This window comes from Mercurialis annua, linkage group LG3 (assembly GCF_937616625.2).
Source record: "Mercurialis annua linkage group LG3, ddMerAnnu1.2, whole genome shotgun sequence".
Lineage (NCBI taxonomy): Eukaryota > Viridiplantae > Streptophyta > Magnoliopsida > Malpighiales > Euphorbiaceae > Mercurialis > Mercurialis annua.
The window spans coordinates 72,234,886-72,260,129 of NC_065572.1; the positions used below are offsets into that span (position 1 = coordinate 72,234,886).

General features: G+C 27.5%; 1 protein-coding gene across 1 annotated transcript; it reads left to right on the forward strand.

Annotated features, from left to right (window-relative positions):
• The first annotated feature begins 10,810 nt into the window (after nucleotides 1-10,810).
• On the forward strand, nucleotides 10,811-12,306 carry LOC126675348 (transcription factor bHLH118-like). Its single transcript, XM_050369980.2, has 3 exons — nucleotides 10,811-11,342; nucleotides 11,549-11,893; nucleotides 12,022-12,306. Exons 1-3 carry the CDS (start codon nucleotides 11,016-11,018, stop codon nucleotides 12,079-12,081), a joined length of 732 nt encoding a protein of 243 aa, XP_050225937.1. The 5' UTR covers nucleotides 10,811-11,015; the 3' UTR covers nucleotides 12,082-12,306.
• Nucleotides 12,307-25,244: the final 12,938 nt, after the last annotated feature.

Genomic DNA, 25,244 nt, shown 5'->3' on the forward strand with positions numbered 1-25,244 from the left:
GTTTCATAGCAGATTGGGCTTGATAGGCCTGTATGATACAGATTCAGTAAAGTAAGTTGCCGGCTTTACTCTATTTTCTAAAATTAAAGGGGGTTGTGAAAATCAAGTCCACAGCTTTCAACTTTGTCAACAAATTTGGGGTGTTTCATTTTGATATCATAAAAAGATTAGTTTTCAGCTCAGTTTGAATATAAAAAAATTTAAGTTGAATTTTTATATAAATCAAATTGAAATAATTGAAAAATAAATTGAACGGGCTAGCTCATTTTGGTTCGGTTTAGTTTGTAAATTCATGATTCTTTATAAATTTGGTTCCATTTGATTGAAAATAATAATGATTTGGTTTAATTCAAGCTGAATACACACCTATAGTCTGACATATTTTACTTTTCTTTTTTGTTTTTGCTTTGTTTTCCTCCTTTACTCTTACTTTTCTTTATATTTCATCTCTTTTTTCTTTTTTAATATTCTGAATTACTCTTTTTTTTTTACAATATTTCATTCCTCTTCTCACTAGTGAATACCCCAATAAAATGGTGAGATGAGTTTAAAGATACTAAATACAATAACAATAAATTATAATGATGGTATGATGAAAATGAAAATGGAAGGTTTTTATTCATAATTTTGACTCTTTTTTTGTTGTTTTAATTATATTTCATTTGGTTCTAAAAATTGCACATCATGTGATTCATGTTTGATGTATGCTACAATGGTTTTACACTAGTTTTGGTATGGTGAATGAGGTTTTGGTAGGGTATTATCCAGGGGAAGGTCAGGAGGGGGACCCTCGCCGGAAAAATTAAAAAAAATACATTTCTCATTCAAAGGCGGTTATAACTTATGGATGTGATTTTTTCTTGTAGGGACGGTTAAAACAGCCCTACAAGTGTTATTTTTTGTATTTAACGTCGTTTTATTTTTCTAAATAGCCGAAAGCAAAAAATTTGATCCTCCTAAGTTGGAGTCCTCATTCCGCCCCTAGTATTATCGATAGACTTCAACGGGTCTCATTAGGGTTTTATTAGATATGAATCTAGATTTCAGCATGTTTAAATGTAATTTGAACATGTTCTCAATACATTTCAATAGTTTTACAATAATTACGATATGGTTTCAATAAGTTTTAATTTAAGTATTAATTTAGTATGGGCTAAATTTTAGTAAGTCTAAATTAACTATCAGTTAAGTAAATTATATATATAAAAAAACTATCACTTAAGTATGAATTAAGTTTCGATCAATCATTAGTTACAATTTAATTAAATATATGTAAATATTAATCACGGACTAATCATCCAAAAATATTTTATCTTTTCAACTTTTTTATTTATATCTCATACTTTTAAAATCGTCTAATTTAATTTATTTTTTAATTTTCAATTTCAATTGTATCAATTCTTTTAAAATAATAAATTTTACACTCTGAAAAAGATTCAAATATGTCTTTCATATTTGACATATTATCTAAATAAACCTTTAATATTATAAGAAGTACTATAAATTGAAATTATGTGTTAAATATGAAGGTCATATTTGAATCTTTTTTCAGTGGAAAAACTCCAACTTAAAAAATGGATAAGTTTAGGATTTTATAAGTTCGGGATATAAACGAAAAGAGTCGAAAAGGTGAAATATTTTTGGATGATTAAATCTTTAATCAAATATTAATTAAGTTTCAAATCATTAACTATCCATCAAGTTTTGGTATTTTTGTGTGAATTTAATCAAGAATTAATTAAGTTTAAGTAAGTTTCAATCAACTGTCTTTTGGATTTCAGTAAATTTCAATTAATTTTTGAGATATGAGCCCTAAGATGTCTATTTTGAAGGTGTTTTTGTTCAAAATGCTATTTTAAAGATTTTTTATTCAAAACCATGAGTTGACCTTATTCGATATTCCGTTCTAAGATCAAGGGGCAAAATGAACATTTTTTGCATTTTTTATTGCTATTTATTAAGATTTTAAATAAAGTTTAATCAATTTTTTTTTATAAATATTATATAAAGTATATTATTCTTCATATTTATTTATTGAAGGATGTGTATTGATAAATTTAAATAGTGATTTTTTTTAAAATGTACCGGTAAAACTAATAAAAATGAAAAATAAAAGTTAAAAATTAAAAATAATAGCTTATTTTTAGAATAAAAATAATGATATAAATATGTTTGCATAAACTATCTATATTTCTATATATATTTATTTGGATTATTAGAAAAGTTATATCAGTCCAATCATATGAATTTTGGAGTGGGGTTATAAATGGTGGAGTGAGAAAATCCTCACCCTTGATTTATTGTATGCTAATATTTTTATGTTTTGGGTATTTTTCAAGATTTAAGTGACAATTTGTCCCCTCAACTTGTAAATAATGGACAATTAATATATAAATTAATTTTATAGGTAAATTAATTATAAATTTGATAATTATGGGCAATAAGCTCCATTTTGCAAATTAGTTTACAAGTTGAAGGGACAAATTTCCAATTTAAGGAACAATTAGTTTATAAATTGAGAGAGCAAATTATAAAAATGGGATTAATTTCTCATAATCAACAAATTTGTGATTAATTTGTCCAAAATTAATTTATGTGTTAATGGCCTATTGCTTATAAATTGAATAGGTGAATTGCTATTTAAATCTATTTTTCAAATTATCCTATTTTTCTTCCTTTTAAGCCATTTGCATTTCCTTTAATAATGTCGATGTTTTAAAAGAGTTCACATAATCAAACAAACTTGTTCATCTTCAATCTTCGTCAATTGAATTATTAAGAGCAAATTATGTTGAGAACCCTAAAATATATTATAATTAATAATTTGATGTCTTTTATTTCAGAATTATATTTAATGGTCCTAGCTTTAATTCTGTAGAGATCCTTCCATTAATTTGGAGAATTAAATTGTTTAACAGAATTAAAATTGAGATACCAAATCATCTAAAAGTTAGGTAACAAATCGTGTAATAAAAATAAGAAACCAAATCGTTCACGAAATTTAAGGTGGGATATTTAATCGTTTGAAAGTAAGTATCAAAATTAACAAACGGGTCTAATAGTTAATAAAATTGACATTAATGGACCATTAAATATACTTTTGAAACAAGATATTAGACTATTAATTATGGTATACCTCAAACACCTCGGAGTAAGTTGCTCAATTATTAATTAATAAACTTATCACTAAAAGTTAAAACATAGGTTTTATTTTGTAACCTAAATTAAAGTCAGCATATCTTGACGCCAACGAATTCCTCTATCTTTAGCTGATCAAATCATCGATTTTTCCCCTTTATAATATCCGATAAAGGTTTAGCATGGGACCTCATCCATTTTAAATAATTAGCAAGTACAGTTGCGTTTTCACTTCTGATCCTAATCTTCATATATCTGCTTAATAATATGTTTGTATACATAACTAATCAACTTCATTATATTATAAAGTGATCTCAAACAACTTACGCATTTTGTACTCTATATAAATGTAGGAGAATAAAATCCACAGAAATACGGTTGTTAGGGCAATATGTTTTCCATACATTAAAAAAACACACATCCAAAATCATTATTTGATTTATTCAAAATTGTTAATTTGATTCAACCATGACCACTACAATTAGTATAGTGTTATGTTAGATCTAATCACCAAAAATATCCAATATTTTTGAGTTTTTTACTTATGGTACAATTTTTAATAAACATCAATTTTGACCTTAAATCAATAGGAGCATTTCAATTATAACCAACTATGCAAAAAAATTATTTGTTATGATTTTATCATTTCTTGTAGCTTTTTATAATATTTTTTAGCTTAAAAAGAATTGTTATTTTTTTCTCCAAAAAGAACCAAACCTTCTCAGGGTTTTCATCAATAATAGCTCAATTCTAATAAGTATAATTCGATTGAAAAGGGCTAGATTTGTTCATAAATGAAAAAATTTAAAAAGTTTAATTAGCTTAAAAAAATACTTAGTTGGATACATTTGAGATACACTAATTCAAATTAAATTAAACTTGAAGTTTTTAAAAAGTTGGACTATATATTAAAAAGGCCTAATCACTCAAAAACCCCTCACCTTTATTTTTTTTTTCAATTCTACCCCGACGTTGGAAATTTGTCAATTTTACCCACTTTTGAATTTTCCGTTTTCAATTGTACCCCAATATTTTAATTTTTGTTAATTTTTTTACTTAAATGATGAAATCATTCAATTAATTAAGTCTAAACATGAAATTAAATTCTTTTTTATTCAAAAAAGTACAAATAAGTCCTTTATTTTTAAAAACTAACTAAAAACCATAATCAAATTAACACTAATTTAAATTCTTAATTAATTTAACTAAATTTAAATAAATTTTAAAAATATACAATTAATATATGCGAGACATGTAGAATGTTTTAAACAAATTTTCAAACGCAAAAGACGTTAATTTAATTTTTCAGGGTACAATTGAAACACAAAAATGCAAAATAGGGTAAAATAGACAAATTTGCAACGTCAGGGTATGATTGAAAAGGGGCTAAAAGGTCGGGGTTTTTTAAGACATTAGGCCTATTAAAAACTCAAAAAAGTTGGATATATTGAATGATTAAAACATTGTATTATGTTGTTTAACTTTTTTTTTTTGGTAAGTCCATCCGGTTTCTAAGGCTTCGCCCTGACTAATCCGGATCCGACCCGCGTCGCGCACCTGGCATGGTGGGTGAGTCTGCCAGTGGGAATTTTCTGCATTTACAAGGACTCGAACCCGAGACCTTGTTTAAGCGATATCAAGCCGCTTACCACTTGAATCAAGCCCCATTGATTATGTTGTTTAACTTTGATATACATAGTACTTTTATAAAATCTCCTAAAAGCTACAATTCCATATCTTGCGGACACCTTTACTCATTAACTCAGAATGGTGCATGCACTTAATTCCTTAGGTTATAGAAATTGCATTTTAATACTTTTCTTTCTCTCTTTTTAATATGTGCCATTCTTTTAAAGATTGGACTAAATACTTAAATTAGTAAAGGATGGACGAACAAGATTCATAATTTTAATTAAAATTATTGAGCTGAAGCTTGTACATCTATAATTCCTTACAGGTTGCAAGTATATGCCTAATTATTCGGAAAATGCTAGATGTGTTTTCTTACAATTTATATGTTCAATGCATATGTTCAATGCATATAACATAATCATATAACTCCTAAAATGATATTTTTTTTAATAATAATGAGTATTTTATTGATGGAAAAATTAAAAATACAACTTGATCAAAGATTAAGTACACTAATACCACTACTACATAAGTTGCTTTTAGCAACAGTAGGTGAGCAGCAGTTTTGAAACTGTTGCAATAGTTTATATAAGGCAACAGAAAGGTTACGGTTAAAAACCGTTACAAAGAAATTAACAAAATTAACAAAATTACAACATACGGCAACAAATATAAAAAACAATTGCATTAGTTTAAGAAAATGCAACAATTTAACTGAATCTAGCAACACTTTTAAACTGTTGTCTTATCTCATACCAATTTTTTTTTAAATAATATTTTTACTTTCTTTCATAATATTTCAATATTCAAAATTTGTTTTATTTATTTATTTAACTATTTGATAAATTGAAATTATTTTAATATTTACATGAATACTGTATCATAATTTTTTTATTAAAATTTTACTATTAACTAAAGCAAACTATAAATGAAATTAGAAAATGAAGTACTAAATAAGTAAATAACCTTAATTAGATCAAGTTATAAAATAAATCAGGTGATTCACTAGCTCATTCATGTTATTGAAAAATAAAAAATAAGCACTTGTTTTTCGAAATAGAAAATGCGCCAAGCCATAATCTCTCAAACTCTGTTTTTCAATTTCATTTCCATTTTCAGAGTTTCTCTCAAAGTTTCTCGTGCATTTTCAGAGTTTCTCGTGCTTGAAAGTTTCTCTCTTCGCCATCGCCATAATCTCTCTTCGCCATCGACATAGTCTCTCTTCTCCATCGATTAAAGGTAATCGCCATCTCTCTTCAGCAGTTTTACTTTCAATTTCATTTTCATTGCTCTCATTTGAAGATCTCTGTCATCTTTTCAACTCCTAGGGTTTACTGATAATTTGAGGCTCTCTTCAATGTCTTCACATGATAAGTAAGTATAATTTCAAATTTATTTTATATATATGTTAGGGTTTACTGTTTGTGAAATGTTAGGATTTATTAATTGTTCTGTTTGTGAAATGCTATGAACATGTAGAATTCAAAATAATATTGCATTATCAACAATGAGCAAGAAGAGGAAGAAATTAATTGTTAGGGTTTTTGAGAAAATTATAGTTGCTTTTTTGAATCTGTGTGGAGTTTGCAAGTTATCCCAAGTCTGGTTATCTAACTTTGTGACCCCGTCCTTGTAGTCTTTGCTAATAATTTTTATATTGAATTCGTCAATTTTGTGACATTAATCTGCTGACTGATTACCTATGTACATGTACCATTTCCTGCATGTCTTTGTTAATTGAATTCATTTTTTTTTTACTTTTAATCAATAATTAGGAGACAATACTCAAGTAGATCATGTTGTCCAGGAACTTGATCGGTAAAAATCTTAATGAATTGGAATTTGATTTAAATTTGATCCACTTTTATTTGACAATTGAATTTGATTCGGTTTGATTAATTATTTGTATCAAATTTTAGTTATTAAATATTAGTATATACAAATAAAACCATTAGTAAATAAATATAATATTTATTATATATAAATTTAGTAGCTCAATTTCAAGTTCAACCTAATTAATTTTGAAATAAATTTTATATTTATTATATATTAATTTTGTGTAACTTGTGAATTGAGCCAAATCCATATACTTCAATTGATACTGGTGATGAATGATCATTAGTTAAGCACATGCTTTGCTATCTCAGGTCTTTGCTAATAATTTTTATGTTGCAATGCAGTTCTTAGAGTCAAGTCGACATATTTTTCAAATCAGTAGTTTATAAATGAGTAGTTTATATTGTAGTGAACTAATATCTTGTCATGGCTCTTAGTCTTATCCTAGTTTTGTTAGATGTGATCAAAGTTTGAAATCTTCTAGCAAAATTTAAGAGAAGCACAATGAGCATTCAAATATAAGGGCGGTGTGGAAAAACAACACTATAAGTTTTGGTTATCCAGTAGATCCTAATACAGTTAGATGTGTTCTTCTCAACTTTTTTTATGATGGGTGTAGCAACGTGCTATTTATCTTACAATAATTTTGTAGATAGAGTGGGTTCTGCAATTACATTTTATGAACGATATTTCATTCTTGTTTTTTTTTTTGCTTAGGCTGGTTTATTGATTACGTACTTCTATTAGTACTACTGAGTTGTTTGTTTTCAGTAATATGGATGTTCTATTTTACACCTTGACAAGATGTTAGATAGATTCTCTTGCATAACTTTAGCTTTGTTGTTTACTGTTGTATTTCATATTGCCTGGGCTTTTGGATCAGCGTTACAGAGGCATTGCTCGAGGAGTAGGTCAATATGAGATATTGGTTTGATACATGTAGCTCCAATAAAGGTAGAATACCCATATGGAATTGTAGTCAGATTTTAGCTGTCGATTGCACCTCAGGATTAAGCCATTGTATCTTTTAGTTGTTATTTTCTATTGTTACTATATCCTAATAGCTCGATTCTAATTTCATTATTACATTCTGTTTATTCCATGTAGATTGGGAGTCAATTTTATCCGTGCTCCTTTTTGGTGCTAGATTCTCCCAATATGTAATTTCTTTATGGGCTTGATATGCTTCGCAAGCACCAGGCAGCCTCGGCCTTTGGACTTTTTCTCTAATAGTTTTCTTTGAGCTTTGTTAGTTAAGTGTACCTGTATTATCTAATGTTAGCTAATATCTGCAGTGCATTATGGATGTGAAAGAGAATCTTTTGAAAGTTGCCGGTGGAGAAGTTTCTGTACCATTTTTGCAAGGTTAGTCATCTGGTTTTCCATTTTTCTCTGTGATTCGTAATGTCTGACATTGTTTCATCTACAAAATAACAACTACAAAACAAATGGCTGACTGTATACTACGCCACGCCACCGTAACTTGTTATTCGTCACTGCTAAGTGATAGCCTATGGTAGTGCCACCCATCCTTTTTTTATTATTTAATGTGATGGCATCTGATTAAATATATGTAAGTTTGTTTTAGAATAATTTATTGTCTTCAAGCTAATGTGATTAGATATTAGAAATCTTAAGACCTATTTTTGATGCTTTAACAATGCAGTTGTGCTTTTTATCTCCATCTTAAACACACTTAGAATCTTTATTACCCTGCACTAATATTTGATGGCATGGATATAGGCTAATTAGTAAATCGGTTATTCTTTAAACCTTAGTAGGCCACCTGGCATAAGAAATACTATTCAAAATCAGCTTGGCCGCCTTTGTACAGGTGAGTAATAAATCACACGTCTCAAGTGAATCTGATGGCAAATGAACCAAGTGAAAAATCGGATTCTGAAAGCGCTCAATTTTGAGTGACAGCTTCTCTAGTTAAGTACTCGTTCTCTTGCACATTTATCTTATTAAGTTATGTTTGCAAATTTTGAGTATTATTGTTTGTGGTTTTGCAGGATATGAGGAAGATATTTGTGGAAAATGGTTCCGTAGCAGAAAAGGCGCTCAATGTTTAGTAGCATAATTGTTATTTTTGATGAATATTTTAGTGAACATTTTCTGTTTGTGATGTAATGGATGGATGAAATATTTTCCAATTTTGAATTTAATGAATATTTTCCGTTTTTTTTTTATTTTGGTGAATATTTTTTGTTATTTCATTTTAGTGAATGTTTTCCGTTTCTAAATATAGCGAATAATTTTAACTTTTGTTCCTCAAATATAAACTGTTGCATTTTCTATATAAACCGTTGTTTAAAGTTTTAGCCAAACCATTGCATCATAGCATATATAAGTGTTGCCTAAAGTGCTATTGAAATTGTTGCCTTACAAAAATAAATGTTGCCTAAAGTACTATCCAAACCGTTGCCTTATAAAAATAAATGTTACCTAAAGTACTATGTAAATCGTTGCCTTATAAAAATAAATGTTGCCTAATGTGCATTACAAAATTGTTACAGTAGATGTTTGAAACCGTTGCCTTTGTTATAAATTGCAACGATTTTATTTCTATTACAATAGTATAAAAAAACTGTTGCAACAGCTATCAAAACCTATTGCAGCGGCCGCAAATGTAGCTGATTGAAAAGCGTTGCAATAGACTTAAGGCAACGGTTTTTGTACATACAGCAACATTTGTCCGGTGTTGCTGAAAGTGACTTATGTGGTAGTGTACATTCAATAAGTTACGGCTTTAAAGTTTTTAATATAGTATTTTATTCTTTTTTTTTGTAATGATTTGCCTCATTTTTGATATATTATGGCTTTCACGATTTCATTCTATTCTTTCTTCAACATTACAGCATCCTATTGTCTTTCTAAAACTTTCTTTATATTTATTTGTAGAGTAATATATCCTTTCATTTTTCATATGAAAAGGTTATTAAATTGTTACCTCAAATTTATAACATTTTTCAGTTGAAAATGGTCTGTCTTGTACGTTTCTGATTACTCTGCTTCAATTACTCTCTTAACCAAGAGCATCATCTGTTATAGATATATAAAACCATTGATTTCTTTTGTCTATTCTTGAAATGGAAATTCAAAAATATTAAATAAGTGAAAGGACTATAAAATTCTGATCAGAACATAACAGTTAAAACTACAATTTAAATTACACTCTTTAAACTATCAAAAAAGTAAATTTTCACCATCTTCATCATAATCAAAAGGTTTAAAAATTCTTCATCAGTAACTAAAACTGGTAGAAATAATGGGCTTTTTGCGGGTTCGGGCGCTTAGACCGGATTTGGTACGAAAAATTATTGCCCAAGTCCGGCTCTAAGCATCGGACTTGGGTGGACCTGGGTGGGTACCCAAACCCATGAACAGGTCTATCCCTGAACTTGATAAATACGTAAACATTGAACCCTTCTGTACACAAATTTTTCTAGAATATTTCAAGTGTCAGGTGGACACGAAAGGGTTTAATGTTTATATATTTATCAATTTCAGGGGTCAAATTGAATTATTTAACAATTTTAGAGGTTTGATTAAGTTTAGGGATTAGATGGATAAATAGGTACAAAATTCAAGGATCAAACTATATATTCAGCCTAAAAGACGTAGAGTATAAATTTTGTAGGATGAGTTATTGCCCTAAAAAGACATAGACGTAGAGTAATATTTATCAAACTCTATCACTACATAAATATAAGCTTGACATTTTTGTAAAATGTGTGAGAATTTATAATCCATGGATATCATGCTAGTTATACATAAGAAATGATGATATAATATGCCATACAAATTTAATATAATCCATTATTCTTTAGCTTCCCAATAATCTACGACAAAATATGATAAAAAGTAAACATATATGGTAATTCGTACCAGAAGGTCATATAAGTCAAACCAATAATGGTGCCTCTTTTAAGTATTTTGATTGATACATATGAATTAAATGTTCTAGGTGAGATATGCATATGCATATGATTATAAATTTAATATATAGTTCACACTTCACACCTAATGTGAACACAAATAGGAGATTCACTTTTGTACAAAGCTACAGTGCCTTGAAGCAAAGTTTTTTTTTATTATTATAAAGTTATAAATTTTCTTGAGCTAACCAAGCAAAGCTTTACTAAAATATAAATATGTTGGGTCACCACCTCGCTATATTGCATAGTTTATTTATTAATTTAGCAATCGTAGGTATTATTATATATAATTATATATAGACTGAGGGTTAAAAACAAATTAAAAAAAATAATCAAAGGAATCTTAGCATCTGAGGCCCATAGAAGATTGAAGATCACATACTCTAACAAACGTATCTGCTTCATTTATCATCCATTACCACCTTAAGCAGCCTACCAAAGTTCTCGAAATACAATTGTTTTGGAATTATGTTTCCTTTACAACCAGGAAATGAGCTGTGTTTCAATATCTCCTCTGATTCTAGTCAACAACAAAATCTCCGACAAGATCTGATATTGGGTGATCCTCAACTACTGCTCTATGCCACCACTAATGATGTCACAGTACTGGATAAAACAAAGAAAAGTCTGCGACGAAAATCAATGTCTATGGCCAATAATTTTGATGTTATTCCTAGCCCTAGGAGTGATGATAATAAGAAGCTGATGCATAGAGATATTGAACGACAACGAAGGCAAGAAATGGCTGCCCTTTATGTTTCTCTTCGAAATTTACTCCCACTTGAATACATCAAGGTCGGTTCCTTTAATTAGTTTCCTCATATTGCTGTAAATCATTTCTTGGTTTTGAATAATTTGTAAAATTTTATGCAGAAATGGTCTTTTTTTTAATAATTGGAGAAAGGAGAATGTTTGTGGGAAGAATTGAACCCACGAGCTAGCAGAATTGTTCTATTATGTGATTATTTGACCTAGGTTTTACTACGTTTCTTGATTTTCAGGGAAAACGTTCGATATCGGATCATATGAATGAGGCTGTGAAATATATAAAATTTCTAAACAAGAAGATCAAAGAACTGGATGAAAAAAGAAACGAGTTAATTGGTATGAGAAATGTTCCCCTACAAGCAGGAAATTCAAGAACTTGTTGCCAATCCAGGGGAGTTCAAATCCGGCCATCTTTGGGTGGCATTCAGATTGTTTTTACCACTAGTGGTTTGAAGGAGCAAGACCAAGGCTTGACCCTATCAAAGGCATTACAAGTACTTGCTGATGCAGAAATTTCTATAGTTAACTGTGTTTCCACCAGAGTGCACGAAAGGGTTTTTCACACCATACAAACTGAGGTATGAGTATGACCATTTTGTATCAATTGCACTAGGTTTAGGGTTTTAGGCTTGAAAATTTAAGTTTATGTTTTAATGTTGGTATTTGAAAGATTAAGATTAGGTTGATTTATGATGTTTCCTCACAGGTGGAAGATCCAAATTGCTTAAATCTATCCGAGCTGCAGAAGAAATTAACCCAATCTTGATATAGTAATGTTGATTTAAACAATAAGAATGTTTGGTGATTGTTGACCGCACGATATTGCATGCAATTCTAACTTCTTGAACTAAAAATTTAGTTTTATTACCAATGAGCTGTAGATCAAATGGTATAAGCGCTAGGCAGCAAATTGCTAGATCGTGGGTTCGATTCCTCCCACAAGTGTTCCCCCTCCCCAATTATCAAAAAAAAAATTAGTTTTATTCTATGCTGACTTGATTTTTTTTCTATTAGAAGATTTGAAATAGTTGTTTCCCTTTGAGAAAATTTGGTGGAAAATGGTGATTTTGTATGTTGTTTGCATTTTTCAGAGATCTTAATTTGAGTAAAATCTTTCTTTTTCTAAATATCAACTTAATACAACTTATGAGCATTTTGAGAATTTTTAGAAATGAAATATATAGGAGTTCATTTGATAGGGTTAAATATTTTTCGGTTAGTGAACTACACAGTACACTAATGACAAAACAATTATCGACGTTTCATTTGTTATATTTTGATAAACAAACTTTTTTTTTCAACAATAGAATGTTATATAATCAATTCCGGTTAATAATTGTCTATAAGGCCATCAAATTGTTGTGACTCCAACTTTGTCATGTAGGCAATCGTCAGCTATATAGTGGCCGCGATTATATTGGATAAACCTCCCATTGTTAGTAAACTAAAAGTTCATTTATCAAAATATAATAAATAGAATGTCGATAACTGCTTTGTAGATATATAGTGTATAGTTTAGTAACCGTATTAATATTCAACCCTCATTTGATCTCTCTATATATAATTCTTTCTTTTGACTTATCCTGTATTATTGCTTGTCGAAGATGATCCAAAGTAGTTTTCTTTTGCTATCTATATGATTTAACGTTTTTTTTAATTGAATTAGGATTCACTTACTTTGTATGTAAGTTGGTTGATCATATGTAAACATTAACCATATATGTTTGAAGTTGCAATACATACATATTAGACTCATTCTTGATTATTGTGAGCTACTGACTATGAAATTATGCTTACAATTAAGTTGTTTATAAATGTAGTTAGAAGATATATAGTATCTTCATCTTAGTTTTTAGCTAAATACTTTAAATATGTGTTCCTAAACTAATGATTCTGAATTCAAATTATGGTTTTGATCTCCATTTTGCCTTCAAAGAGTTTACTATATAAATGTTGGTTTAATCATTGTCATCTCTTTAATAATTGTTTGTGGGTTAGTTGGGTAGCAAACTTGGAGTGCACCAACCGGCATATAAATGTATTGTCTAAGGCTTATGCGTTGTATTGGGTACCTTCCAGCTGTGTTTATCCTATAGAATTTGGTGTCAGTCTGCAAAATCTCTTAATTTATATTTTTCAATATCCATATGTTGATATGGCGATGATGCGTTCACGTGCTGCATGCAAGCCCTTGCTGGTATTAAATTGTCTGCATTATTAGAACTTGTATCATATATGCTCTACATACACATAACAATGAGAATTTTTTGTGTGAATCTAGCACACGCTACATATGATTATGAACTATCCGCTTATTGAGTGACATGTAATTAATATATTATTTAATAATTGGCTATCACATTTGTTATAGCCACATGTCCTACAGTGAGTGAATGGTTCATAATTCCACGTGGCGAACTTAGTTCACAAAATAATTTTTCCATCACAAGAGGCTTGCTTTTTTATTATTATTATACTCCTGTACCTGAAATAATATAGATGTTGCTTCCATCACAAGAGGCTTGCTTTTTTATTATTATTATACTCCTGTACCTGAAATAATATAGATGTTGCAGGAAGGAGCTTGTTGATATGATTGACCCATAATTATGTAAATAGAAGTTGTGCATTTTTACATTTGAAATAAAGAAGATGCTTTATTTGTCAAGAAGTTGTGCATTTAGTATTTTTTTCATGTTTTGTCGAGGCTTCTTTTCTTTATCAGTGTTATAAAAGTTTAGGGTTAAATATTTTTACGCTTTTTTTGTCAAGAAGTTGTGCATTTAGTATTTTCTTTCATGCTTGGCTCCTTTCTTTATAAGTGTTATAAGTTTAGGGTTAAATATTTTTGCGGTTAGTGAAGTATAAGTGTTTGAAAGCATCTCGAGTTGGGGAGGTTGTTTTGCCAATTTTATGATTTACTAATATATCTTTGTTCTTAAAAAATGAAATGCTTGAAGCTACCTTGTATTCTACTGTTGAAATATGTTGCATATCAGTCTACTTCACAGTCAGTATGAAAATAAATAGCCGCATCCGCATGCATCTTATGGTATCTGCATATATAATTGTCCTTTGCTTGTATTATGGTGTCGTGACAGGGCATAATTGATAACAATAACTAATATATTAGTCCTTCAATTTATTTTTATGATAAATTAGTTCATAATAATTTTTTAAGAAATTATTTTCAGTTTTATCAAAACTCTTACGGTGTCTTAAAATAATTTTTTTATGACTGGATCAAACCGTAAAGTTGTTGAATCAAACTATGAAATTTTATATATGAATTTATTTTGTCTTTTTTCTTATTATTTTGAAGAAAATTTAAAGCAGACTCAATATATATAATTTTTTTTAAGGCTCAGTATATCTAAAGCTGCATAACAAGAGATAGTTATCTTATCAAATCAGATCAGAGATGCGATGGAGATTGAGCTTGTTGTTTGCAGGTTGTTCAACCAATATATTAATGACTAATCTTTTGAAAAATCACTCACCTTTTTAACCTCAATTTGTTTGTACCATGACATTCAAGTTTACCCAAATTATGACATTTCAGTTTCAATTACATTCTCAAATTATTCTTCTTTCCACTCCCAGTTTCCTTACACTGGAAGTGATGTTTTTAGATATTTGGATTGTTTTATTAAATCACTTTGACTTGTTGCAAATTTTTTGTTTCTTTGCCTTCCACTTCTTGTGACTGAGCTAATAACAATCTTCTTTATCTAAAAAAAATATATCAAATTGACCTCTTTTCACTTGAAAAATGTTCAAATCAATACTTTATATTTTAACATATATTCTAAATAGTGTTTTATGTTATATTTAAAACAAAAAACTATTATGTTCCAAAATTATAAAACTCAATAAAAAAATTTTATTTACAAATAAATATTATTAATAAAATAAAATTTATATTGTTTTTAATATAGCGGAAATCTCCGTTGCCGAAGCCGGAAACCGCCACATCCGGAGAACATATCCAGCTGGGTCTGTTCATCATCGATGTGGAGGATTAACAGACCCAGCTGGGTTTGTTCGGCAGCAGGGGGTTTTCGGCGGCGGCAGAGGTTTCCGAGACTATTCTGAAATAATTATTAGTTTTAAACAATTTTAAAACAAATAAATAAATTTTTCAATATAAAATTAATTTCTTAAATTGAAATAATTGAAACATGTTCGTCTTTCTCATGATGAACAGTTTTTTGTTATTTTTTAAATTATTTAATATAATATATTTAATAAAAAATTATTTTTAACTTTTATAATTTTAGGAAAGATGGTTTTTTTTTTAATTATAAGATTGAGGACTATTTAAAATATTTATTAAAATTTAAGCTATTGGAAAATGGTCAATTTGATATTTGAGGGTGTAATTAAAACAAAAGGTGTAGATGTTAATGTTTGAGGGTATAATTGAAACCGAAAGATCATGATTTTGATAAAATTGGTATTTTTGTAACGTCAAAGTGCAAACGAATTGAGGTTAAAAGGTGATAAATTTTTCAAAAAATTAGCCCATATTAATTGATGCTCTTTCTGTTTCTCTTCTATGATTAGTGCCCGTAAGAAGTTACTAAAGGTAAAGTTTGATGTAAAAGTTAATTTTATTTTCCGCTCTGTGAATTATATTGTTGCTCACTATTTTGCGAAAGCAATATATTCTAGACCAGGGCGTAGGAAATGGGTGTATGACCCTCCCGACTTTCTCGTAATGCTGTAAACTATGAGATTTTGCTATGAGTTAAGTGCCAACTTGATTACTAAACAAAAAAAAAAGCAAATGTTATGATACTCTTCAGTCTTCACACATAATATTTGGCATCTCTCTTATTTTAAAATGGAATAATGTTATCTTCCATTTTGATTTTTTTGAACGTTTTAGTTATTCCGTTCATATTTACTTTTGGACAACTAAATTAAAAACTTTGTAAAAAAAAATTAAATTACAGTTTAATCTTTAAGTTTGTTTGTAACATAAACATAAATAATAGTTATATTCTTATAATATTTAAAGAATTCATTTTTTTTATATTAGTAATGTTTACAATTTTTATTTTATTGTTAGTTTTAAAAATTCAGAAAAATTAAAATTACTAAAAGTAATGAAAATGAATTTATTAAGCCATTAGATTTTATAAAAACATGATTTTTATTTATACATTTACGAACTAAAACTAAATTTATGTTTTAAGTAAATCATTTGACTTGCTATTTTTTAACTAAAGGATTTGCTTAATTGATTAATACCAAAAATGAGAAAAAAAAATATCAAGGGAAATTTTGATTTTGAAAGATAATAAAAGTGGCAGGGTAATTTGCTAAAATAAAGACATAGTTAGAAATGCTTGCCTAGTCAGAATATTATATATATAATAAAACCGGAAAGGAAACAAGTGACTTAAAATTCTTTATTTAATTTGTCAGTTAAAAGATGAAAAGATTAAAATCAAATATCAAATATTTAATTATTTTAAAATTATTTTTATAAATTTAACAATTTTATATTTAATTTAAATAATAAAAAAATTAAATTTGCGAATTTCACATTCTATCAAATGGTGCCTAATATGAATCAGATCTAGCACCGGAATTAGGTTTGAATTGAAAGAAATATGGTATTGATTTGTAAGAAGTCAAACAATTTTATTGATCTGTAGAAGGTGTGATTGTTTCACCTTTTGCAGTCTTCCTCATAGAAAATAGACGTTATGTATATTTTAATGAATGTAATTAAATGGTTAATAATCATTATAGAAACGGGATAAATTCATGAAACATCAATCCTATGTCAGTTAATTTTAGAATATTATCCACCTTAGCAAGGAAACAACAAAGAAGCCACGCCAATAAATGTTGTCGACATGATAATTGCATAGTAATTGCAGTGACAATTTTTAATTTGGACTCCTTTAGATGAAAATTATCATATAAGCACCAATATGAACTTTGTCTAGTGGTAACAGTAGTACGAGATGCGGACTTTTACGTTTATTCATTTTAATTAAAATTCTGTTGTACAACACACACAAATTATCATCCCACCCCCCTTCATATTTAGTGGCCGTTTCCCCAATTCTGTAATCAATAATCTTGTTAATCTCTGGTCTGACATTAAGGGCTTGTTTGAATCAATTCTAGTGTAAAATTCACTTCATTTCATTTCATTTCTAAATGAATTTTATATAAAAATTATTTAAAAATGAATTTTTATATTTAATTTTCTGGATTTTAAATATGAAAATAATATTAAATTAAGTGAAATAAATTTAATATTGTATTTCGAGTATAAATATAAATTTAAATTGTGAAAATTATTTGAACCAAACACATATCTTGTGGAAATTCAATTGAATTTGATAAAAATTGTGAGATTCATTTGAACCACAAACCCTATGAATTTCCTTCCAAATCCAGTTAACAGTGTTACAGAAGTTAATTGCCAGAAACAAAAAAGTGTTTGCTGATGAAGATCAAGATGTTGAATCTGTTCTAAGGAAGATAAAAGAAGTGTTGATTGATAAAATTAGTGCTATGAAAGTTAATTATAGATTAATGGCTATATGACTTAAAAAAGCCAAACTGTTAAAAAAAATTCACAAAAATCTAAATCTTTCAATTTTATTCAAATTGTCCTGAAATGCAGGATTTCATTTCAATTATGTCAATTATGCAATTTTTCTTATGTGACGCCTACGTGGCGATGATGTGGCATGACACACATCAGAGCTATATAAGTAAAATCGCATAATTGGATATAATTGAAACGAAATCTTGCGTTGCAAGACAAGTTAGATAAAATTGAAAGATTTGAACTTTAATAAAAAAATTATAATTATTTTTGGCTTTTTCAGTCATTTGGCCTAATTTAATTAGTATAATAAAACAAATTCTTCTGATTTACTCCCATCGTCCCACCTTTCTATTTTTACTGTTCAAATTATAAGGCACCTTCTATATTTGATCAGTTTAAAAACTTAAAGTCTTATATACTCCTAATAAATATGTCTAGTTATCTTCAGATGAAATAATGAATTCATGTTCCAATACTAGACTCACCAATAAATAAATTAGTCATTAATATACTACTTATATATCTAAAAATTATAAAAGGATAAAATTGAAAAGTTGAATAAAAAAACTTATTTTGACAAATTTAACTATATTTTTTTCAAAATTTTATATTTTTCTAAATGATCTATCTTTGTGTGATGGAGAGAGTAATTCTTTTTTGCTTTCAGTTGTTCTGCTGGCAAATTTTTCCAGACTTTGCTTGGTTTTTGTGGTTCAATCAGGAATGAAGCCTTTTTGAGCTTCACCAAAAAAAAAATGTTGTATTTTCTTTGGATCAAATACTTTATTGGTAACTAAGCTTTTATAATACTTTAAAAAGAATATTAAATTACAATTTTTTTTTAAAGTCATCAAATTTAAATTTTAAAAAGGTTTTTAATTTTTTTTTTGCTTATTTGACCCTTTAATTTACGAATATTTATCACATCAGCAAATATTGTCAAATTAAATAATTTATTTAAATCCCTAATTCTAAACAAAAAATTCAAACCTTTACGTGAGTGTGCAATTTAAACCAAACTTTTAAATTTTTTTGTAATACAATCTCAATTTCAGTTTTCCGTTGCAATTATATCGAATTTCTTTTAATCAATTTAATTGTTTCAGTTTTCATCTGAATTTATACACTACCTATGTAATTAGCAAAATCCATTTTTTTTTAATTTCAAAATTTAACTTTTAATTTTAAAAAATTGAAAATAATGTTAAAATGTAATTTTAAATTCTCCAACTTTCGGTGGTTAAAGACACAAAAAAGAAAGTTTAAAGTTAAAAATGATCAAGAAAAGCCAAATAAAGCAAATAGGTTTGTACTTAGATGACATATTGAATAAATTGAATTGATTGAAAAACATAGATAAATTACAATGAAATTATCAAATTGAGATATTATAACAAAAATCACAATAGTTCCTCCGAGGATGACTCCCATAAAATTCTTTCGAGAGCTGAAAAAGCATTTACGAGTTAAATTGCAAACACACAGATGTTTGATTTTTTTTTTTTACAATTAGACCTTATTTAAAATAGAAACTGAAATACATAGCATATAAATGTATTGTTGTTGTGACAATGTTTTCAAAATATTCTAATTCAAATGCCTACATCATTATAATTAGATCAAAAATATATTATTGAAATAATATAATAGTTTGGTGACTTTCAAAAATAAATAAAAGTTCTATATTTTTTTTAAAATAAATTAAAAATTAAGGAACCTACAATATATTCGAGCCGTATTTACTTTTTTCTTGTAATATAGAAGTTTTGCAGTTAAAAATATATAAAAAAATTAGACATCATATGAAGAAATTTTTAGATAAAATTAGTCTGTCATATTCCGTAGATTAAACTAATCACTTTTAAGCACATTATTTAGATTATAAAATATATTTTTAGCTGAATTTTTTACACATTTAATTATGTATTTAAATGTCATTGGCTCAATCTAATTAATTAGTCTATCTTATTTTTCTCCCTTTATATTGTAAATCGGTTCATAATATCTGATGACATGTGATTTCAAACATATATTAATTAAATAAATTATATAATTAGAGGCAAGTCATTTTCAAATGTAGAACAATTAGATGAGGATGTTCCATGATCCAAGTGATTTATCCAATAATTGCATATCAAAATAAATAAACATTTATACATTGGATTGGAGCTTCCAACTCCTCCAAAATGGGAAATCAAATATTATCCGCCTAATATAGTAGTAGTATAAAATAAAACGATATAAGGCACCTACAGAAAAAATTCTCCATATTATAATGTGTTGGGATTTTATTAGATAATTAATTTTATCTAAATCACTGCACTAAAAGCGGCTGCTCCATCAACACATGTTAAAGATCTCATGATACTGTGGGTACTTTCTACTAAGAAGCCTCACTGATTGGTTTTCTTCCTTAATTGTCATACTTATTAGCCAAAAGAGCCCACAGTGACCATGTCTTTTTGTAATTCTCTGGCCTAGGATTTGCGGCTAAAATCGAAACTTTTGTAGTTCATCAATAAAAAAAATTTGCTAAAAAATATTATATTTGAACTAAATAATAAATTATAGATAAAAATTATCAACTAAATTGAAACATCCGAAAACAAATAAGTGCCAATTAAATTGGAACAAACAAAAATATTGTCTTCGTCCCATTATAAAAGTTTTATTTGTTTTTTTTTATAATTGGAAAAGAGAGAGCGCTTGTGGGAGGAATTAAACCCACGATCTAGCAGTTTGCTGCTTAGCGCTTATACCGTTGAACTATAGAGTTCTATTTATTTTTACGCAGATTAAATATTTATCTCCTTATTTTCATATTTATTTATATTTTTCATCTGTTAATGATAATAAAATTTTATATAAAGTTCATTTAAGATGATTAAAAAAAATAATGAAAACATATTTCAAAAATAAAGATTTTTTAAAAGGATATTTTAAAATGGAACATGAGACTTCTTAAATAAGATGGAAAAAGTATTAGATATATGACATTTTAAAAAAAAAATTAATAAAAAAACTAAAATATACAATATAACACTCAAACTATTATGAAATTGAGAATTTATTATTTAAGGAATGTGCCTAATTTCTGTGTTCTAGCTACTTGACTATTTTTGTTCATACCGAGTGCCAAATCATATATTTCTTTTGCACTGAATTGTTTATTTTTGAAATGTTTCAAAAATTCAATATTATTTCCACAAATTTAGTCTGATGATAGATTAAAAAGAATTATACACGCAAACATGATTCACCTAATATAGAAACAAATAAGAAATTAAAATTGAGGTTACACGTGTTCGTATCATAAACATGTCAACCATTTGGTGATATGCACAATTTGAAACGAGACATGTTCGGGTTACATACGAATTTATCCATCCGTCTATAACATGACTTAAAACATGTTGCGATGTGTCATACCAACTCGATCCAATTGTTATCAATAAATATACTTAACGTATCATATTGATTTTATACATATTTAATCCTTTTAAATAAATAGATTAAACGTGTCGTGTCAGTATATTATATGTTCGAACCAGTTAAATAAATAGATTAAATATGTCGTGTGATCACTGACTAAAAACTCGAATTGGGCTAGCCAACTGAACCAAAAACCGACCTCTTGTCTGGTTCAATTTACTAAAACCCAAAAAAGGTTCTAAATAAATTGGATCATAATCACCGAATTAAACAAATTGAATCGACAATTAAACTAATTAAATAGTTTGAATCATAAATTGCACCGGCAGTTGTACCATAAATTTTGACCCAAAACTATTTTTATATGTTTTTACCCAATCAGTTGAACCGGCAATTTAATTGGGAACCTATGACCTATTGGTCACCCATTTAATTTTTAAAACATTGGTGTTGATAAAGCCATATTCAATCCACTTAAAATAAACAAGCTAAATGAATTGTTTTAATATGCGTACATTAAATAACATAATTATACGAGTTGACAAGCATAACTCGTTTAATTTTATGTCCTATGTTCGTGTTGACACAATTATTAAACGGGGTCGTGTTTATATTGAACATAATTGAAGTAATAGAGTTATTAGACTTGGTACGATCCGGCAATCTACTTTTCCGCTCCTATTTTTAAGTTTGATGCACTATATCAATAAAAGGATTATATGATTGTAGCAAAATTAATTGTCCAATTTCTATAATAATATGGGCAAAATCTATACGGAGGCCCCTTATTTTACCATTTTTGTTCAGGTAGCCCCTGCACCTGTTTTATTCGTAAAATCCCTCTACTTACCTTATTTGTTCTTCCAGTCTTTCAAATTATAAATTATAATCTTTTAAGTCATTTTTTGTGTACCAGAATAATCACAAATTGTAAGTAAAGGCACTGAAAAAAAAAAACACAAAAAGGAATATCAAAATGTGATTCTGCAAAGTACAAAGACCCGGACGTGACGAATTTTAGTGTAGGAACTTCTCGAAAAAAAAAAGTATAGGGGCCCGTATGGATTTTGCCTAATTAGTATATAAACAATACATTTATGAGTTTGAAAAAAATACATCATAAACTTCACGTTTTAACTTAACCAATGTTAAAAACTAAACCGGTGGCTAAAACGGTGAGGTAACCGATTTTCGGTTCAACCGGTTTCATAAATTTTAATAATTTAAAAAAGATTACGGTTCACCGGTTCAACATCTGTTTGACCACGTCAATATCCGGTTCATCGGTTCAATCCGGTCCAAACCGGTTTAACTATAAATTATGGATTTTAAGCATTTTAAGACCGGGGCAATAGATGGTTCCCGGTTTAACCGGTTCAATCGGCCGGTTTGGTCCGTTTTTAAAACATTGGTTTTATCCCTTTTAGATGAGGTATCAGAAAATGATTGAAGATTATATACAATTTGGAGCTGAGGTGGTGAAAAATTATTGGACAACTTGAAGTTGAAAGGGTGAAACAAGTCATAATACCAAAATTAAAGTGTTTTTGTCAAAGCTATAAAATTGACATTAATTGATATTTTATATAAAAATCATGGGTAAAATAACCCTTATTAATTAATGAGACAATGTCATAAAAATTCACCAATTTTATACGTTTTTTCATTTAATCACACCGTTTAAAAATCGTTATTTTCATACACTAATTATTAATTTTTTTTTAAATTCATACACCGTTTAAAAATCCAGCGAAAATTGTTGATGTGTCACAATCCGGTTCATTATGGCACTTAATTACCTGATTGCAATAGTTAAAACCAGACCGGACCGACCGCTCGAACCGGATTAACCGGGAACCGGCTATTTATCCGGTCCGATTAGATATTAAAAATCCAAATTCAAAAAATCGGATTAAAATCCGGTTTTTTCTTTTGTTTTTATTTTTCACTGGCTTGTGAAGGAATACTTTTTCCAAGCTAATTAATTTTTCAAAATATATATCAATAATATTAGTCATGATTCTACTTATAAAATAAATAAAATTCTCAAAATTTAATTTTTTTCTATTTAATTTGTCATTATATTTTATTTAGAAAATTTACCATAAATTAATTAAAGGAAGATAAAACGAATCCAATTCGTACGAATTGGTATTTTGAATGATCAACAAATCCTAATAAAATTTTAAAAATAATTATATATATTGATATTGATTAGTAATGATTCTAGTTATAAATTAAATAAAATTCTCAAAATTTACTTTTTTTATTGAATTAGTTATTATATTTTTATTTATAAAACATATATTATAAAATTTTAATAATAATTATATTTCACTGTTTTATAATATTTTCTATTTTATTTCTATTTCTATTTTATTTTTAGTTTTTATTACTAAAATTCAAAAAACCGATTGAACCTGGTTGAACCGGTCGAGCAATGAACCTCCAGTGAAGCCGGTTTGATCTCCGGTCCGATTTTAAAAACATGGCCTTATTGTCAACTCATCAGTTTTTACCGGATTTTTGAACGGTGTATGGATTTGAGACAAATTGATAGTTCGTGTATGAAAATGACGATTTAAAATGGCGTGATTACAATGAGAAAACATGTAAAGTTAGTAAATTATTATGACACTAACTCTTATTAATATATATATTAAACTAACATAAATAAAGTAGAATTAATTAGTCGCCAAATTAATATAATAAAAATATACAATAGATACAAATAAATTATACTAATTATTTATATAATATAATTTTTATTTATTTAATGATTAGAAATATTACAATTTGTTACTAATTTCTTTTTCTCTTTTTATATATATTTGGACTAATTTAAACTAAAACAAATCGAGTAAATTGTATTTTATTTATAATAGTTAATTTTTTTACTGATTTTTTTATTATAATTGAGTATTGCTTGTTAAGAATTATTTTCACCAACCCTTTGTAATTTTAAATTTTATATAATATTTTATATTTTAAAGTCAAACTGATGCGTAGTAAAATGAATTTATTCTTAAAAAAATATATTCAACATAAACTTACCAAGAATAGTATAAGCTATAGTATAGTTGAGTTATAAAGTAATTAAAGCCGTGTGGTAAGGTTCATGTTAACTTTGACAATTTCACTAATCATCAAATGCTTTATCAACTTGAGAGATTTTCTATATGTTGTCCAAAGATAATCGATCGTATTAATTGTTTATTAAAAGAAACTTATATTATAGTCATGATTGCTATAATATATCCGATGGCTGGCTGGTCGGTGAAGCACTTTTTTTTCTTCAATAAACTATATGATCGATCATCAAAGTCTAGCAATTTAAGTTAGTTTTGTTGGATTTACAATGACTTTGACGATCGATCATATTGTTAATTTAAAAAAAAAACTTATTTGTTTAAGTATATTTTTACGTTAATGATAATAAAAAAATTAAAAGAACAAATAAGTTTTGGAATTATTTATATTTTATATAATACTCTGCTTTTAAAATATAATTACAACAATTTTGCCATCTTTTTGTATTTTCAGTCCGCACCCACTTTCTTACAAATAATTTTAAAAATGACCCCCTTTAGAAAAAATATCATAATAATACCATAGGAAAAACACCATTAAATCACTACAAAAAACACAAACATAAAATATAAAAAAAATAAAAAAAAATTGTTAAAGAAAGATATAAAATATAAAAAAAATTAAAAAGGTATATTAAAATTAGAGCTCTGAAATATGTACCTCACATCAATAAAAAAAGGTATAACATAAAAATAGGTTAAAAAAGATGATGAGGTAATTATATTTCAAAAAGAGGTAATCTGGAAAACTTTCTCACAAGTTTTTTTAAAAGTTTAAATCCATAAAAAAATTAAATTTATTTGTTTAAGTAAATTTAATTAAACTTT